Genomic DNA, 19398 nt, shown 5'->3' with positions numbered 1-19398 from the left:
CATTTTTCCCTCCTCCTTCCCTCCCTCTTCCCTTCCTTCCTTATTTCCAATTCATTTTTCCTCCCTCCCTCTTCCCTCCCTCCCTCCTTATTTCCAATTCATTTTTCCCTCCTCCTTCCCTCCCTCTTCCCTTCCTTCCTTATTTCCAATTCTTTTTTTTCCTCCCTCCCTCTTCCCTCCCTCCCGTCCTTATTTCCAATTCATTTTTCCCTCCTCCTTCCCTCCCTCTTCCCTTCCTTCCTTATTTCCAATTCATTTTTCCTCCCTCCCTCTTCCCTCCCTCCCTCCTTATTTCCAATTCATTTTTCCCTCCTCCTTCCCTCCCTCTTCCCTTCCTTCCTTATTTCCAATTCTTTTTTCCTCCCTCCCTCTTCCCTCCCTCCCTCCTTATTTCCAATTCATTTTTCCCTCCTCCTTCCCTCCCTCTTCCCTTCCTTCCTTATTTCCAATTCATTTTTCCTCCCTCCCTCTTCCCTCCCTCCCTCCTTATTTCCAATTCATTTTTCCCTCCTCCTTCCCTCCCTCTTCCCTTCCTTCCTTATTTCCAATTCTTTTTTTTCCTCCCTCCCTCTTCCCTCCCTCCCTCCTTATTTCCAATTCATTTTTCCCTCCTCCTTCCCTCCCTCTTCCCTTCCTTCCTTATTTCCAATTCATTTTTCCTCCCTCCCTCTTCCCTCCCTCCCTCCTTATTTCCAATTCATTTTCCCTCCTCCTTCCCTCCCTCTTCCCTTCCTTCCTTATTTCCAATTCTTTTTTCCTCCCTCCCTCTTCCCTCCCTCCCTCCTTATTTCCAATTCATTTTTCCCTCCTCCTTCCCTCCCTCTTCCTTCCTTCCTTATTTCCAATTCATTTTTTCCTCCCTCCCTCTTCCCTCCCTCCCTCCTTATTTCCAATTCATTTTTCCCTCCTCCTTCCCTCCCTCTTCCCTTCCTTCCTTATTTCCAATTCTTTTTTTCCTCCCTCCCTCTTCCCTCCCTCCCTCCTTATTTCCAATTCATTTTTCCCTCCTCCTTCCCTCCCTCTTCCCTTCCTTCCTTATTTCCAATTCTTTTTTCCTCCCTCCCTCTTCCCTCCCTCCCTCCTTATTTCCAATTCATTTTTCCCTCCTCCTTCCCTCCCTCTTCCCTTCCTTCCTTATTTCCAATTCTTTTTTCCTCCCTCCCTCTTCCCTCCCTCCCTCCTTATTTCCAATTCATTTTCCCTCCTCCTTCCCTCCCTCTTCCCTTCCTTCCTTATTTCCAATTCATTTTTTTCCTCCCTCCCTCTTCCCTCCCTCCCTCCTTATTTCCAATTCATTTTTCCCTCCTCCTTCCCTCCCTCTTCCCTTCCTTCCTTATTTCCAATTCATTTTTCCTCCCTCCCTCTTCCCTCCCTCCCTCCTTATTTCCAATTCATTTTTCCCTCCTCCTTCCCTCCCTCTTCCCTTCCTTCCTTATTTCCAATTCTTTTTTCCTCCCTCCCTCTTCCCTCCCTCCCTCCTTATTTCCAATTCATTTTTCCCTCCTCCTTCCCTCCCTCTTCCCTTCCTTCCTTATTTCCAATTCTTTTTTTCCTCCCTCCCTCTTCCCTCCCTCCCTCCTTATTTCCAATTCATTTTTCCCTCCTCCTTCCCTCCCTCTTCCCTTCCTTCCTTATTTCCAATTCATTTTTTCCTCCCTCCCTCTTCCCTCCCTCCCTCCTTATTTCCAATTCATTTTTCCCTCCTCCTTCCCTCCCTCTTCCCTTCCTTCCTTATTTCCAATTCATTTTTTCCTCCCTCCCTCTTCCCTCCCTCCCTCCTTATTTCCAATTCATTTTTCCCTCCTCCTTCCCTCCCTCTTCCCTTCCTTCCTTATTTCCAATTCTTTTTTTCCTCCCTCCCTCTTCCCTCCCTCCCTCCTTATTTCCAATTCATTTTTCCCTCCTCCTTCCCTCCCTCTTCCCTTCCTTCCTTATTTCCAATTCTTTTTTTCCTCCCTCCCTCTTCCCTCCCTCCCTCCTTATTTCCAATTCATTTTTCCCTCCTCCTTCCCTCCCTCTTCCCTTCCTTCCTTATTTCCAATTCTTTTTTTCCTCCCTCCCTCTTCCCTCCCTCCCTCCTTATTTCCAATTCATTTTTCCCTCCTCCTTCCCTCCCTCTTCCCTTCCTTCCTTATTTCCAATTCTTTTTTCCTCCCTCCCTCTTCCCTCCCTCCCTCCTTATTTCCAATTCATTTTTCCCTCCTCCTTCCCTCCCTCTTCCCTTCCTTCCTTATTTCCAATTCTTTTTTCCTCCCTCCCTCTTCCCTCCCTCCCTCCTTATTTTCCAATTCATTTTTCCCTCCTCCTTCCCTCCCTCTTCCCTTCCTTCCTTATTTCCAATTCTTTTTTCCTCCCTCCCTCTTCCCTCCCTCCCTCCTTATTTCCAATTCATTTTTCCCTCCTCCTTCCCTCCCTCTTCCCTTCCTTCCTTATTTCCAATTCTTTTTTCCTCCCTCCCTCTTCCCTCCCTCCCTCCTTATTTCCAATTCATTTTTCCCTCCTCCTTCCCTCCCTCTTCCCTTCCTTCCTTATTTCCAATTCTTTTTTCCTCCCTCCCTCTTCCCTCCCTCCCTCCTTATTTCCAATTCATTTTTCCCTCCTCCTTCCCTCCCTCTTCCCTTCCTTCCTTATTTCCAATTCATTTTTCCTCCCTCCCTCTTCCCTCCCTCCCTCCTTATTTCCAATTCATTTTCCCTCCTCCTTCCCTCCCTCTTCCCTTCCTTCCTTATTTCCAATTCATTTTTCCTCCCTCCCTCTTCCCTCCCTCCCTCCTTATTTCCAATTCATTTTTCCCTCCTCCTTCCCTCCCTCTTCCCTTCCTTCCTTATTTCCAATTCATTTTTCCTCCCTCCCTCTTCCCTCCCTCCCTCCTTATTTCCAATTCATTTTTCCCTCCTCCTTCCCTCCCTCTTCCCTTCCTTCCTTATTTCCAATTCATTTTTCCTCCCTCCCTCTTCCCTCCCTCCCTCCTTATTTCCAATTCATTTTTCCCTCCTCCTTCCCTCCCTCTTCCCTTCCTTCCTTATTTCCAATTCTTTTTTTTCCTCCCTCCCTCTTCCCTCCCTCCCTCCTTATTTCCAATTCATTTTTCCCTCCTCCTTCCCTCCCTCTTCCCTTCCTTCCTTATTTCCAATTCATTTTTCCTCCCTCCCTCTTCCCTCCCTCCCTCCCTCCTATTTCAATTCATTTTTCCCTCCTCCTTCCCTCCCTCTTCCCTTCCTTCCTTATTTCCAATTCTTTTTTCCTCCCTCCCTCTTCCCTCCCTCCCTCCTTATTTCCAATTCATTTTTCCCTCCTCCTTCCCTCCCTCTTCCCTTCCTTCCTTATTTCCAATTCATTTTTTTCCTCCCTCCCTCTTCCCTCCCTCCCTCCTTATTTCCAATTCATTTTTCCCTCCTCCTTCCCTCCCTCTTCCCTTCCTTCCTTATTTCCAATTCTTTTTTTCCTCCCTCCCTCTTCCCTCCCTCCCTCCTTATTTCCAATTCATTTTTCCCTCCTCCTTCCCTCCCTCTTCCCTTCCTTCCTTATTTCCAATTCATTTTTCCTCCCTCCCTCTTCCCTCCCTCCCTCCTTATTTCCAATTCATTTTTCCCTCCTCCTTCCCTCCCTCTTCCCTTCCTTCCTTATTTCCAATTCTTTTTTTTCCTCCCTCCCTCTTCCCTCCCTCCCTCCTTATTTCCAATTCATTTTTCTCTCCTCCTTCCCTCCCTCTTCCCTTCCTTCCTTATTTCCAATTCATTTTTCCTCCCTCCCTCTTCCCTCCCTCCCTCCTTATTTCCAATTCATTTTTCCCTCCTCCTTCCCTCCCTCTTCCCTTCCTTCCTTATTTCCAATTCTTTTTTTCCTCCCTCCCTCTTCCCTCCCTCCCTCCTTATTTCCAATTCATTTTTCCCTCCTCCTTCCCTCCCTCTTCCCTTCCTTCCTTATTTCCAATTCATTTTTCCTCCCTCCCTCTTCCCTCCCTCCCTCCTTATTTCCAATTCATTTTTCCCTCCTCCTTCCCTCCCTCTTCCCTTCCTTCCTTATTTCCAATTCATTTTTCCTCCCTCCCTCTTCCCTCCCTCCCTCCTTATTTCCAATTCATTTTTCCCTCCTCCTTCCCTCCCTCTTCCCTTCCTTCCTTATTTCCAATTCATTTTTCCTCCCTCCCTCTTCCCTCCCTCCCTCCTTATTTCCAATTCATTTTTCCCTCCTCCTTCCCTCCCTCTTCCCTTCCTTCCTTATTTCCAATTCATTTTTCCTCCCTCCCTCTTCCCTCCCTCCCTCCTTATTTCCAATTCATTTTTCCCTCCTCCTTCCCTCCCTCTTCCCTTCCTTCCTTATTTCCAATTCATTTTTCCTCCCTCCCTCTTCCCTCCCTCCCTCCTTATTTCCAATTCATTTTTCCCTCCTCCTTCCCTCCCTCTTCCCTTCCTTCCTTATTTCCAATTCTTTTTTCCTCCCTCCCTCTTCCCTCCCTCCCTCCTTATTTCCAATTCATTTTTCCCTCCTCCTTCCCTCCCTCTTCCCTTCCTTCCTTATTTCCAATTCATTTTTTTCCTCCCTCCCTCTTCCCTCCCTCCCTCCTTATTTCCAATTCATTTTTCCCTCCTCCTTCCCTCCCTCTTCCCTTCCTTCCTTATTTCCAATTCTTTTTTCCTCCCTCCCTCTTCCCTCCCTCCCTCCTTATTTCCAATTCATTTTTCCCTCCTCCTTCCCTCCCTCTTCCCTTCCTTCCTTATTTCCAATGGATTTTTCCCTCCCTCCCTCTTCCCCCTCCTTGCTTCCTTCCTTCCTTCCTCTTCCCTTCCTGTCCTCACACCACGCAGGCTGCTACAGGCGGTGGAACAAAGACGGCAGCAGCAGCTGCGTGAAATGTGAGAACGAGACCCTCCCGGCGGCTCCGGCGTACAACCTGACGGACTGTCAAAACGGTGAGTCGTTTGTTGGTGGCCTCCTCGCCTTTGGGGCAGAGTTAAGAATGCTCTCTCTGCTTTTCCCCTCCCTTTCCAGCAGAGGGCGGAAGAGAGGCATGTGAAGGTTCAGGGGTGAAAACAGCTCAAGGTTCTAGTCCTCTCCCCCCCCCCTTTTTTTTTTTAACGAGGAGAAAGCAACACGGTTAAGAGGGCCTTGTTGATTTGGCCTGTTTTGAAAAGCCCCTTGATCGATACCTTATTTATTTTTAATTTCACTTATTCGATTCACCTGTAAGGGAGCTCTTTATCTTGGTTAGTCTTTTGTTGAGCCATTCCTGGCCTCCTGGCTCTTCTTCTCCTTTCTGCCTTTCCGACAGTAGGAATACAAATTCCCGCCCGTACGACGAAGGCCAACGCATCTCCTAGGGAATTGGGCTGGTTTTGACCTTGTGCCTAAATATATGAAATCAAAGTCCGAGCGATGGAGTCGGGGAGGGAGGGGGATAAGGAATGCAAGTCTTCTCTCTTGGAAGCCGCCATGGAGAAATTCAGCTGGCTCTGGACCACGGGTGGTTTTCAATGATCTTCCCTTGCAGAAAGGTTGGCAGTTTGGGGGTTCGAATCCCTAGTACAGGTCTCCTGCGTGAGCAGGGGATTGGGCTAGATGACCTCCAAGGTCCCTTCCGACTCTATTACTGTTTGTTGCTGTTGTTAGTTGCAAAGTCGTATCCAAACCATCGCAACCCCATGGACCACGTTCCTCCAGGCCTTCCTGTCCTCTACCATCCTCCGGAGTCCATTGAAGCTCAGGACAACTGCTTCAATGACTCCATCCAGCCACCTCCTTCTCTGCCGTCTCCTTCTTCTTCTTTTGCCCTCCATCGTTCCCAGCATGAGGCTCTTCTCCAGGGAGTTCTTCTTCCTTCTCATCAGGTGGCCAAAGTATTTGAGTTTCCTCTTCAGGATCTGGCCTTCTAAAGAGCAGTCAGGGTTGACCTCCTCTAGGACTGACCGGTTGGATGGCCTTGCAGTCCAAGGGACTCGCAGGATAAATAGATAGATAGATAGATAGATAGATAGATAGATAGATAGATAGATAGATAGATAGATAGATAGATAGATGATAGATAGATAGATGATAGATAGATAGATGATAGATAGGTAGATAGATAGATAGATAGATAGATAGATAGATAGATAGATAGATAGATAGATAGATAGATAGATAGATAGATGATAGATAGATAGATAGATTGATTAGTTGTTGTTAGTTGTGAAGTTGTGTCCAACCCATTGTGATCCCATGGACAACGTTCCTCCAGGCCTTCCTGTCCTCTCCCATCCTCTGGAGTCCATTTAAGCTCACGCCGACTGCTTGGGTGACTCCATCCAGCCACCTCCTTCTCTGCCGTCCCCTTCTTCTTCTCTTGCCCTCCATCGTTCCCAGCATGAGGCTCTTCTCCAGGGAGTCCTTCTTCCTTCTCATTAGGTGGCCAAAGTCTTTGAGTTTCCTCTTTGGGATCTGATCTTCTAAAGAGCAGCCAGGGTTGACCTCCTCTAGGACTGACCGGTTGGATGGCCTTGCAGTCCAAGGGACTCGCAGGATAAATAGATAGATAGATAGATAGATAGATAGATAGATAGATAGATAGATAGATAGATAGATAGATAGATAGATAGATAGATAGATAGATGATAGATAGATAGATGATAGATAGATAGATGATAGATAGGTAGATAGATAGATAGATAGATAGATAGATAGATAGATAGATAGATAGATAGATAGATTAGTTGTTGTTAGTTGTGAAGTTGTGTCCAACCCATTGCGATCCCATGGACAACGTTCCTCCAGGCCTTCCTGTCCTCTCCCATCCTCTGGAGTCCATTTAAGCTCACGCCGACTGCTTGGGTGACTCCATCCAGCCACCTCCTTCTCTGCCGTCCCCTTCTTCTTCTCTTGCCCTCCATCGTTCCCAGCATGAGGCTCTTCTCCAGGGAGTCCTTCTTCCTTCTCATTAGGTGGCCAAAGTCTTTGAGTTTCCTCTTTGGGATCTGATCTTCTAAAGAGCAGCCAGGGTTGACCTCCTCTAGGACTGACCGGTTGGATGGCCTTGCAGTCCAAGGGACTCAATGCAGGAGTCTTCTTCTCCAGCACCTGAGTTCAAAGGCCTCCGTTCTTTGGCGCTCAGCCTTCCTTATGGTTCAACTTAACTTCATTACTGGTACGCGAATGTGTGCGCGCGCTGTCAACATTTTGTCCGCGCATACACCCGGCCTTCCACGCATGGCGCTTTGCTCAAAAAACGTCCCTAAATAGGATGAAATAGAGCCAGAGCGGATGGACAGAAACCCACCTCTGCTCTGGACATACCTTGTTCTTTCTTCTCTAAATTTCTGGCTTTTTTTTTGGTAGACGCAGCCGGGGAATTGAATCCTCTCATCAACATCACTACCCTAACTCCAGAGACCCTCGGTATAGGTGAGTAACGCCGAAGAGTTTTTGCAAAAGGGTCTTGGTTCTCAACCAAAAGCCATCATTACAGATAGTCCTCAACGTACGGCCACAATTGAGCCCAAACGGGTCGGTTGTCACTAAGCGAGTTGTCGTGGTTAAAGGTTGAGGTTTTGCCGCGTACTTTCGACTTTTCTTGCCACCGTTGCTCAGCAGATTGCTGCCGCTGTTAAAAGCTAGTCACATGGCGGTTAAATGAATCTGGCTTCTCGATCAGCTTTGTGGGTAAGACGGTCACAAAACAGGTGGTCATGTGACACCCACCCACCCCAGAAGCGGCAACCATTGTAAGTTCATGCCAGTGGCCAAAACATCCGAATTTTGATCACGTGTCCACAGGAATGTTATAGTGGCTGTAAGTGTGAAAATGGTCATAAGCCCTTTTTTCCCCCCAGCGCCGTTGTGACTTTGAAACAGACACTAAGTGAACGATTGTAAGTTGAGAATTTTCATTTCTAGAATCCAGCTAAGAAGCCACTGATTATATCTCTCTCTATATATAAAACACTGTCTGCGTGCGTTCCAGCAAAACTCTGGAACGCCTCGCGCAATTTTGACCAAACATGGTACACAGATGACTTACTCTTTGGAGACAAATACTGTGGGGGGGGGAAAGACACCCCTAACACCTCTCGTGGTGTGTGTTCTGTTAAGATACAGCCTTAAAATGGCTTCTACTGTACTGCTGTAAAATGGCTTCTACCGTGCAGCGCAGTGGAGTTGCCATAACGGCTTCACAGTACTCCACCAGGGGGCTTCCTCTGGTAGGGGGAAAATCCAACATTAGAAATTACGTTTGGTCTGGACATTTCCCCCCTATAAATAAATTACCTGGGCAACGCCAGGTTATCGGCTAGTACGCGGAGCCATTTGTCAGGGCACGCGAGGCGCTGCCCTGTCAGCTGGCCAGCGCGCATGTGCTCGCTGGCCAGCTGAGTTCACCCTTTTTTAAAGCCATTTTTCGCCCTCCCCAGGCTCCAGAGGCTTTATAGGAGCCTGGGGAGGGAAAAAAGAGCTCCCCCCCCCCCCGGAGGCCCTCCGGAGGCTTCATGAGCTTCCCTGAATCCTCCGGAGCGCAAAACACTGTCCCTACGGGCAAACCAAAAGTTCAGGAACGCACTTCCGGTTTGCTCGGAGGGTCCCTTTGAGCGCTCCGAAGGCTTCAGGGAAGCCTCCTGACGGTCCCTAAAGCCTTAAGCGCTTAAAACGACCCTCCGTGCAAACCGGAAGTCACTTCCAGTTTGCTCGGAGGGTCGTTTTGAATGCTTCGGAGGCTTCAGGGAAGCCTCCTGAAGGTCCCTGAAGCCTCCAGAGAGCTTCCCGGGGGGGGGCGGGGGAGGCTGTTTTCGCCCCCCCCCCAAGCTCCTATAAAGCCTCTGGAGCCTGGGGAGGGCGAAAAAAGCATGCAAAAATGGGAGGGTCGCGCCTGTAGTGCGCGCCGCGCATTGCATTATGGGTGCGGCACGCCTGCACACGACCCCCCTGCGCTCCCCCCACTTATGGCACACGAGCCAAAAAAGGTTTGCCATCGCTGGGCTAGTATATACCTAAAATGGACATTCTGGTTCGATGGTCAGCAAGAGACTCGCCTGCCAATCTCAAGGGTTAATTTGCAAGGTTAGGACAAGACGTTCCTCCAATGAGACGCTTCTTCATTTTGTTTTGGCTTTCTATAGGAGGTCCCGAAGTTGCGGCTTCCCTCATTTTTGGCACCTTCGTCATTAGCCTCTTCCTCATCCTCTGTGTTGCGTCCTTCTTCTACCTCAAACGTGCCAACAAACTCCCCAATCTCTTCTATCGAAGAAGCAAAGGTAAGAATTTTTTTTTAAAATTGTAATTTTATTTTTAGACATAGACAAACAAAACATAAAACCGTCTTCAATTACATACAGTGTGTCGGTTGGTTACAAGGTTTTTGGGCATCCTTTCCATAGTCCTCACTTACAATTTATGTGAAATCACATATTATCAAGTCAAATATATTTGTACACCTTATTATCATGATACAACATTTATTTAACAGTCACTATTATTCCTTCGTTTTAAATGAGATATTCTAGATATCTGATTCATTTATATTGTAACAATTCATCTTAAATCTATCAGATAATAATGTATCTTTATGTTATATTCTGTATCATTCTATTATTCTCGTATTTGCAACATTCTCTAGCATCTTTCATTCCCATGCTTTTTTTTTATCTAACTACTGATAAAATAAATCCCATCTCTTATAAAATTGTTTATCTTCCAGTTTCCTAATTTCATATGTCAAATTTACACATTTCGGCACATTCCATTATTTTATGAATCACTTCCCCCTGCGTTGGTATTTTCTCATTTTTCCCATTTTTAGCAAATACAATTCTAGCTGCCGTTAACACGTTTGCAATCAAATATTTCAATTCTCTATATTGTATGTTTCCGGTATTTAATTCCCAATAAAAAGGTGGGTTTTGTCGGCTGGCTATTGCGGAGAAGATGATTGGCACAGGGGTGGGTTTCCAATTTTTTTTTACTACTGATTGAGTGAGCGTGGCTAGGTGGGGGGGAGGGAGGGGGGCATGTGACTGAGTGGGCATGGCCAACTTGATGTCACTCACACACACTCAGTCACATGACCACCACCAAGCCACGCCCACTGAAACGGTAGCGAAAATTTTTGACAAGGGGGGAGGAACCAGGCCGGTTTAGGGTTAGCGCCCGGCTCTTGAAGTGGCAGCTGTGGCCAATGGGCTCTCGCTCCGTCTGCTGCGTCCGCCTGGGAGAAGGAGCCCGGGGAGGAGGGAAACCGCCGTTTAGGCGGTCTCGCCCCGCAAACCGGCGTCCTTCAGAAGTAACGGACCCAACGGAGGCAAGCGCTCCTCTCGGTGGGGCGTGCGTGCTTGCAGCTTGCCCACTCCTGGCCTCCTGAAGCCTTGTGATCCCCCCGCCCGGCCAAGCACTGCTCACCTGTGCTGGAAGGCACCTGGCGGTGCCGGTGGGTCTCCCTGGCGATGGACAGTCGGATGTGGCGCCACCTCCTCCAGCCCAGGTCTTCGAGACGAGGCCTCAGGGCTCCTGGAGCTGCCCGTGTGCGGAGAGTGCTCGGCTGATCCCGGCTGCGCTTGCGCTGGAGGTAGCAGCCCCGTGTCCAACCGGCCATTGCCACCAGAAGTTGTGAGGCTTTTAAGAAGAGACTGGACTGCCATTTGTCTGAATATAGGGTCTCCTGATTGAGCAGGGGGTTGGACTAGTAGACCTCCAAGGTCCCTTCCAACTCTGTGATTCTGTTATTCCAATCCCCCAAAGGAAAATAGGTGATTGAAAGAATTTTTAAAAAATTTAAGATCACTCTCTCCTTGGGCATTTAACCCAGTCAGGAATCCTCCCAGGCTGTGTTCAGGAACAGATCCCTTGGTAGGGAAGGGAGCCTTTTGATGTCGGGGCGCATAATTGAAACAGACTTCTCTTGTTAATCTTTTCTTCTTCTTTTTTAATCCCTTTCTGTGTTTCCCCAGGGTCCATTGTACAGTCTGCTGAATCAGTAAGTACAGATTCCACCTCTGGGGGTATCGGAAGGCAAGAAGGCGGTTGAGGATGATGGGTGGGGAAGCTGCCACTGGCGGGAAGGTCCCAGGTGGCCCCTGTTCTGAGCGAGGCTTCCCAAGAGCCTGAAGCAAACTCCTTGTCCCGACAAAAAAAAACCTTTTATTAATTGACTATGAATTCTGCTCATTCACATCCAGCAAAGTCTTTCAAGGGAGGATTTACGGTCACAGACCTTCTCTGGCTTGGAGAGCTGCCAGGCCGATCTCTGCACAACTTGGCAGAGTCTCGGAGAGTCACGAATCAATTAAGAGAACTAATGGTCTCCTGCAAACTCCACTCCCCTTTCGCTCCTCTTTTATTTCCAAGGGGCCATTCATCGTCCACCTGTGGCCTTACTCCCAAGTTGACCTCTGTTCTTTAGCTGTTACCTTCATCTGGCAACTCACACTGGGAACAGGCTCCAGCTGTTCTTCTGCCTCACTGATGTCTGACTCCGAAGGCAGCTGATAACTGGCATACGGCTCTGGCCCCCCTCTCTGCCTCCGACACAGAGCCTCATCCGAGCCTTCCTCAGACACCAGGACTGGCCCATCTTCCTCCCCAACCTCCTCACTGTCCGAATCTGCCGCCAGCTCTTCTGGCCGCTGGCCGGCCACAAGAGCCCCTTCCTGCTTTCTCCTTCCTCTGATCTGTTAGCTAGCATTTTTTTCAGGGGTTGGTACTTTTGCAATCCAAGAAGACACAGCCGACCTGGAATGCCTACCCCCAGTGTTTTTCAAACTTGCAAATTTAAATTGCATGTATTTCCATTCCCAGCGTCCACCCCCCCCACCCCAGCTCAGAATGGCTGAGGAATTCTGGGAAATCGAACTTTCGCACCTCTTCCAAATTGGCACATTTGAAGTACACTGGTTTTGATCAGGCAATTCCCAGCGAGAAATTACAGGATGAGATCACCGCAATTCGTTTTTTTCCTCCAATGAATGGGTAGAATCAGCGATCGATCTTCTCGGAAAACCAAGGACGGGGCGGAGTGGTTATCTTAATGAAAAGACTGGCTTGTTTCCAAACCTCACCTTGTTTGTTTGTTTTTCCCCCCTTTATAGGCATCCATGTTATCTCCACCTTCTTCAAGTAAGGATTTTCCATCTCTCGTTTGTGCAAAACGCCTTATCCAGGTGTCCTTTGTAACCAAGTTTATTTCTGCAGGATTAAACCTTCACGTTGTATCCAGAAAAGGAAGATAGGGTTAGGCTTCACCAAATCACGCAGCAGACTCCTTGTCCCGACAAAAAAAAAAAAAAACACCATTTTGTTAAAGCGAAGGTGAATTCCTCTCATTCCCCTCCAGCAAAGTCCCGGGCAAACAAGTCTTTCAAGGGTGAATTGACAACCACAGACCTTATCAGGCTTGGAGAGCTGCCAGGTTGATACTGCATCTCCCAAACGCCACGCTGTACAAGAAAATACATGGCAAGGAGTCACGAACAACTCCTCACTCTAATGAATTGAACTAATGGTCTCCTGCAAACTCCACTCCCCTTTCGCTCCCCTTTTATTCCCTCTGGGAGGGGCCATTCATCCTCCACCTGTGGCCTTACTCCCAAGTCGACCCCTGTTCTTTAGCCGTTCCCTTCATCTGGCAGCTCTGTGCATGCGCACACTGGGAACAGGCTCCAGCTGTTCTTCTGCCCCACTGATGTCTGACTCCGAAGGCAGCTGATAACTGGCATACGGCTCTGGCCCCGTCTCTGCCTCTGACACAGAGCCCTCCTCAGAGCCTTCCCCAGACTCCAGGACTGGCCCATCTTCCTCCCCAACCTCCTCACTGTCCGAAACTGCCGCCAGCTCCACTGTCCCCTGGAGGGCCACAACAGGTAGCTTTAGAACTCTGGGTTTTCGTTTTGGAACAGTGGTTTGAGTGCAGTACTGCAAGGCTCCTGCTGCCGGCTGCCTGCAGTTCGGCAGTTCAAATCTCACCAGGCTGAAGGTTGACTCTGCCTTCCGAGATGGGTCAAATGAGGACCCAGATTGTTGGGGGCAAGAGGCTGACTCTGTAAACCGCTTAGCGAGGGCTTGTAAAGCACTGTAAAGCGGTATATAACTCTTAAGTGCTGTTGCTATTGCTATATACTTTAATCATTAAACATGAAACTCAGCTAACTGAACATTCAAAAATGCATTGCAAATCCCAGTGACTGGTGCTAATGGTTGATAGGGGTTGCTGCCAGCCTCCTAGGTATCAACCAAGTTTTTTCTTCTTCTTCTTCTTCTTCTTCTTCTTCTTCTTCTTCTTCTTCTTCTTCTTCTTCTTCTTCTTCTTCTTCTTCTTCTTCTTCTTCTTCTTCTTCTTCTTCTTCTTCTTCTTCTTCTCCTCCTCCTCCTCCTCCTCCTCCTCCCCCTCCTCCCTCCCCCTTCTCCTCCATTCGAAACTCAGTCAACTGATCATTTAAAGATGTGTCACAAATACCAGTGACTGGCGCTAATGGTTGATATGGGTTGCTACCAGCCTCCTAGGTATTAACCAAGTTTTTTCTTCTTCTTCTTCTTCTTCTTCTTCTTCTTCTTCTTCTTCTTCTTCTTCTTCTTCTTCTTCTTCTTCTTCTTCTTCTTCTTCTCCTCCTCCTCCTCCTCCTCCTCCTCCTCCTCCCCCTCCTCCCTCCCCCTTCTCCTCCATTCGAAACTCAGTCAACTGATCATTTAAAGATGTGTCACAAATACCAGTGACTGGCGCTAATGGTTGATATGGGTTGCTACCAGCCTCCTAGGTATTAACCAAGTTTTTTCTTCTTCTTCTTCTTCTTCTTCTTCTTCTTCTTCTTCTTCTTCTTCTTCTTCTTCTTCTTCTTCTTCTTCTTCTTCTTCTTCTTCTTCTCCTCCTCCTCCTCCTCCTCCTCCTCCTCCTCCTCCTCCTCCTCCTCCTCCCCCCCCTCCTCCCTCCCCCTTCTCCTCCATTCGAAACTCAGTCAACTGATCATTTAAAGATGTGTCACAAATACCAGTGACTGGCGCTAATGGTTGATACGGGTTTGCTGCCAGCGTCCTAGGGATCAACCAAGGACCTTCTTAAAATATAAGATGTTCTGAGTAGTGCAGTTTTTTTGCAGTTCCGCTGGGGTTATTGCAGGAAGCTGCAATTTGTTCATGTATCTTGTAAAGTTCTTGAACATGGTGCCAAGTGCCCCTATGACAATGGGTATCACTGTGACATTATTATTGTTATTGTTATTATTATTACGTGGTTAATCTTTGGCGAGATTCACAGCCTTTGGGACTGGTTGGTAGCTCAGCAGTTTGAGTCCTAACCAAGGACCTAGGAACTGTTAAGGTAACGTCGGAGGATATAAGTTGTTCCAAGTAGACTGGATTTTTTGTAGAGTCAGAATGTTCAAGTCAGGTACATTTTGAATTTCCAAATAGCGAGTAGGTAGCCCTTTAGGTATTGCTCCAAGGGCTCCAATTACAATTGGGACAACACATGATTTCTTTTTCCACAGTCGCTCAACCTCAGTTTGCAAATCCTGGTATTATTATTATTATTATTATTATTATTATTATTATTATTATTATTATTATTATTATTATTATTTTCTCAACACAAAACAGCTATTTGTCCCCTCTGTTCCAGGCATAACTACAGCTGCTCGTAATGGTTCTCTCTCCCCATTTCCACTACCCTAAAGAGCTAAGGCTCTTTCAACAGACAGACCGAGCGAGGTTTTTTACGGGAATGCTTGGGGAGGGGAAGCATTTTTGAGCGAGTTTCTCCAGGTTGCCTCCAACAATTCAATCTGCCTGAATAATTCCCAGGGCGCTCATTTTCAGTCTCTACAGACTGCAAACGCGTACGCCGTTTCGGGTGGCGGGCAACTGGAGCAGAAAAAATAATTACAGTTTGGGGGGGGGGGAGGGGGACAGGATTTCTCCCTGCCACCTCTTCGTCAACAAAATAGTCTTAATAAGCATGTGGAATCAGAGGCTTATACCATCCCCTAGGGAGCCCTTGTTTTCCCAAATCAAAATATTGTGTCCTTTTTGTATATCGATTTTTTTTTAAATGCAAGGGTTCCTCCCAATTTTTCTTTTTTTTTTTAACTTTTCCTTTTAAAAAAAAAATGTGTATCTATGTCAGGGTAGATTTCATTTAGATCGAGTTCATTTAAATCACTACTAAATCACTACTCGATTTAAATCATAATTTTTAAAGAGCAGCTCCTCATCTCACCCACTGTTGACTCACCGACAGTTGCAGAATATTCAGCCTCCTGCTACATACCGTATTTTTCGGAGTATAACGCTCACCTTTTTCCTTCAAAAAAGAGGCTGAAAATCTGGGTGCATCTTATACACTGAATACAGCAATTTTTTTTGCCTCCCGAAACCCCACCACCTTTGCAAAAATGGCCACGCAGAGTCTTTAGGAGGTTTGTAGAGTGCTCCTGGGGGCTGGGGAGAGCAAATATGAGTGAAAAACAGGCCGTTTTTTGCTCATTCTCCCCCCCCCCAACCCCCAGGAGCACTCTACAAACCTCCTAAAAGCTATGCATGCCCTTTTCTTTGACAAAAAACGGGCCATTTTTGGGAGGTCTGCAGAATGCAAAAACTTTTTTTTTTAAAAAAAATTGCCTCTTCAAAATCTTGGTATGTCTTATACTCCAGTGTGTCTTATACTCTGAAAATTACAGTAACTGATCTCCATTTCATGCTGAATAAACTAAATTATCAATGTTTCTTAAATAGAAAACTATCTTTAGGTAGATTTTTACTCCAAAAGCATTTTATTAAAATAAATTAGATAAAAAAAATTAAAAAATCCATTTTTTAAAAAAAATCATTGATTTTTATCCACCTTGATCTTTCTCTGTGTGTGTGTGTGAGTGTGTGATTGGATGAGCCAGTGTTGGAAGAGAAAGGTGTGGAAATCCTTCAAATGAATTTTAAGCCTCTTTGGTAAAATTCGGGATAGAAACTAACCGTGTTTCTCTCTCTCTCTTATGGCTGCAGTCCGGAAACCTCGTTACGTCCGGCGGGATCGTTCGCTTGTCACCTCGACCACCAGCACGACTCTGTCCGCCGAGACCCGGGTCAGCAACGTGTAGCCATCAGGACTTGTAAATACCAGGCCAGCAATTGAGTGGCCGGGAAAGCACCTACGAAGGGAATCGGCGACCGGGGGGGCCAGTCGGCTTCTGTGTGACGAGTGGACTCATTCCAATCGGCGGGAAAACGGGGACTCTTAACGCGTTGGGTTACCTTTAGGAGAGAGACGTTTTTGGCGACCCGGATGGGATGCTGATTTTAGCTTTCCTGGTTGCCAAGCAGCTTTGAGAAGTCTCTTTGCTCCGGACCCTGTGATTTCTACAGATTTAGATTGAGGCCAAGGAGCCAACGGCCATGCTTCAAAGGAAACTCAAGTGCCATATTTTGGGGTGGTGGGTGCGATTTTTGGAAACAAAACGGCACTGAAAATGCTTTCCGGAAGGGGGTGTTTCTCTCGGACGTGGGGTAGGCTGCTAGAAAGCACACTCCCTTCTTCCTGTGGTGTTGTTATTTTTTTTCCTAGAGTTTGACCGAAGCCTTAAGCTCAGGGCAGTCTTGCCGTTTTTTGAGCGTTCAGATTTATTATTTTGAACGTTTTAAGCGTTTGATTCTCCCTTTTTAATCTTCGCACCCGAGTAGGGCCCAGCCAGGTTTCCCATTTTTAGTAAAATTCTAGCCTGAATTTTTAGGAGGGGAGGGAGGTGGCCGAACCCCAACCTGGACAGGCCTGGCCCATCTTTCCCCATGACCACACTTGGCAGCCCCTTCAAGGGGTCAGTAGCTCACCCCATGTTCTCCGCTCACCAACAGTGGGAGAAAGGGAGGTGCTTGGGCATACAGCTAGTCCTCGACTTACGCCAGTTCATTTAGGGACCAAACTGACAACAGCACTTGTTGTGACTTACCACCATTTTTCCCACAGCCATCTTTTGCAGCATCCCCAGAGTCACGTGATTTACAGGTGCTTGGCAACTGGTTCATACTTACGACCGTTGCTGTGTCCCGGGGTCATGTGATCCCCTTTTGTCAAGCGACGGATGGAGACTAACCAAGGAGAGAAGAAGCAAGCTAGAACTAAGGAGAAATTTCCTGATCCTGAGAACACTTAGCCAGTGGAACAGCTTGCCACTAGAAGTTGTGGATGCTCCAACCCTGGAAGTTTTTAAGAAGAGATTGGACAACCATTTGTCTGAAGTGGTGTAGGGCAGGGAGGGGAGGGATTGGACTAGATGGCCTCCAAGGTCCCTTCCAACTCTGTGCACCTTCTGACAAGCCAAGTCAGTGGGGGAAGCAGATTCACTTAACCACCAAGTTGCAACTGCAGTGATTCCCTAGCCACAACTAGTACAACGGGGCAAGGCTCCCTTAACAGATGTCTCGTTTAGCAGCAGAGATTTGGGGGCTCAAATCACGGTCGTAAGTTGAGGACTGCTTGCATTCTCTCGGGCGTCTCGTTTGGTGCTCCGTTAAAAAAACGAAACCTACATCCTCCACAAAACGATCATGTTTTCTCCTCTTGCTTTTCCACTTGTACCCTGAGCAGAACTCCTGACTCGACTCCCTCCTTATGCAAATCAAAGCGCGCCAGTCCTTAAACTCCCCGAAGGCCATACAAAGAAATTCAGCCACTTTAAATGCCCCCCCATCCAACGATTCCTCCAACGGGGGGGGGGGACTGTTTCTTCAACCTTTTTTTTAATTCAGGGCTGTGATCTTGATTCAAGACAAGTTAGCTAGGATCTACAGCCGCAATCGGGAAGCCACGGCACGCAAGCCGTCGCCCCACTTCAACTCTGCTGCGCGTGCCTCCCGCCGGCCAGCTGGTCTTCGGGTCTCCTCTTGCTTTCGACTGCCTGGGTTGGCAGGACCTGTGGGAAGGATGGGAGCTCGCCCCGTTTGCATGGGAGTCCCGAACCTGGACCGTCCGATTTCCAACCGACAAAGCTCAGCGTCTTTACCACTGAGCCATTGTGCTGTCCCAAAATAACATGCTCCGGGGAACGTGCGCACCAGAGGTGGGCTCCTACCAGTTTGGCCGACCCGGTAATGGTTTACGATGGCCTGGGTCGCCCCCGAACCGTTTCTCCCACCATCTTGATTTTCAGTTCTGCGCATCCGTAGAACAATGGGCGCACGCTTTGGGTACCCCAGAAAAGGTTAGCCATCGCTGATCTAGAGACCAGCGTCCATTCCTGTAGGGCCAAATGGGCATTGTAGTCATCACACGCTGATTAACAGAGTTGGAAGGGACCTTTCAGGTCATCTAGTCCAACCCCCTGCACAAGCCTTCCCTCCCAAGGCAGCTGTCTTTCCCACCCACCCCACCTAAAGTAGGACATTGTGTCCTCCCTGCCTTGCCACTATTTGGGGGGCATTTCCAAAAGAATACACAATCCCCACCCTTCGCGTCGGTCACGCTGGACGGGTTGACGGGGAGTTAAAATCCAGAAGGCTACGGCCAACCACAGGTTCCCTTAATCTTGTGATCCACGCACCTCCCATCTCTTTAAAAAAAAAAAAAGTGATATTTGTGTTAACTGAAGTTGCATGGTGATTAATTTAGGATCCTTTGCTTCCTTCGGACTCGTTAACAGTCCCCCGTTTGTGGGAAACTGACTTGGGAATAGCCTGTGGATGTCCTAATATATATATATATATATATATATATATTTAATTCCTTCTGAATTGACCGAAATTCTATGCAATGAAACCACGCATTCTCCTTACGCACCGAAGCCAATCTGCATTTGTGGCTTGCTTTTGCTTGGGCTTTTTCTTTTCTTTTTTCATTTCCTCCTCTGCAGCGAAGTTTAGCAAAAAGCCGATGCTTTTTTGTTTTGTTGCCTTGTTGTGTGTTTCAACCCACAAAAGGACCAAAAGCCACTCTTGTTTCTTATTACAAGACAGGACGTTTCTCCCAATCGCAACCCGGAACGGACTGCACTGTCCGTAGAGGAGGGGTGGGGGGGGGGAATGTGTTTTCTCTTTAATCAGAAAGAGTGAAAATTTTCTTTTTTTGAAGTGAGCCATTGAAAACCAAAATCACTGGAATAGAGAAGTTGTTGTTTTATATATTAAAAAAAAAAAAATCCTTCACACTGTTGTGTCCAATGCAAAACGTGTAGCTTTGTATATAGAAGTATTTTTTTTCACTCCGTCCCCTTTCCCCTCTGCCGTGAATAAAAGCACACTGAATTTGGCGTGTTTTTCAATGTTCAGACGTGACTGATCAGATGCGTCGCTAGCACGCAGGGACCAATTTGGAATGACCGACATGTGGGGTTGGCTTTTCTTGGGAGGCTGCCCCAAGCATCCATCTCTGCATCAATAGAGGGATAGAATCAAGATCACGTGAAGTGTTGATACCACTTTATAAGACCTTGGTAAGGCCATACTTGGAATTCAGCATCCAGTTTT

The 19398-nt window shown here is 47.4% G+C and overlaps 1 protein-coding gene across 1 annotated transcript in view; it reads left to right on the top strand.

Annotated features, from left to right (window-relative positions):
• Positions 1 to 19180, top strand: part of LOC309393170 (uncharacterized protein C1orf159) — a 39082-nt gene extending 19902 nt beyond the window's left edge. The window contains exons 4-9 of the mRNA XM_081955077.1: positions 4809 to 4913; positions 7312 to 7377; positions 9087 to 9221; positions 10911 to 10936; positions 12048 to 12075; positions 15946 to 19180. Coding sequence (XP_081811203.1) covers positions 4809 to 4913; positions 7312 to 7377; positions 9087 to 9221; positions 10911 to 10936; positions 12048 to 12075; positions 15946 to 16040 — 455 coding nt within the window. The 3' untranslated portion in view covers positions 16041 to 19180. The remainder of the gene's footprint in view (positions 1 to 4808; positions 4914 to 7311; positions 7378 to 9086; positions 9222 to 10910; positions 10937 to 12047; positions 12076 to 15945) is intronic.
• The last annotated feature ends 218 nt before the right edge of the window (positions 19181 to 19398 follow it).

Source organism: Natrix helvetica (genome assembly GCF_964273705.1).
Source record: "Natrix helvetica genome assembly, chromosome: 5".
In the NCBI taxonomy this organism is placed as follows: Eukaryota; Metazoa; Chordata; class Lepidosauria; order Squamata; family Natricidae; genus Natrix; species Natrix helvetica.
The sequence above is the reverse complement of the archived record's forward strand: the minus strand, read 5'-3'. Positions and strand labels throughout refer to the sequence as shown.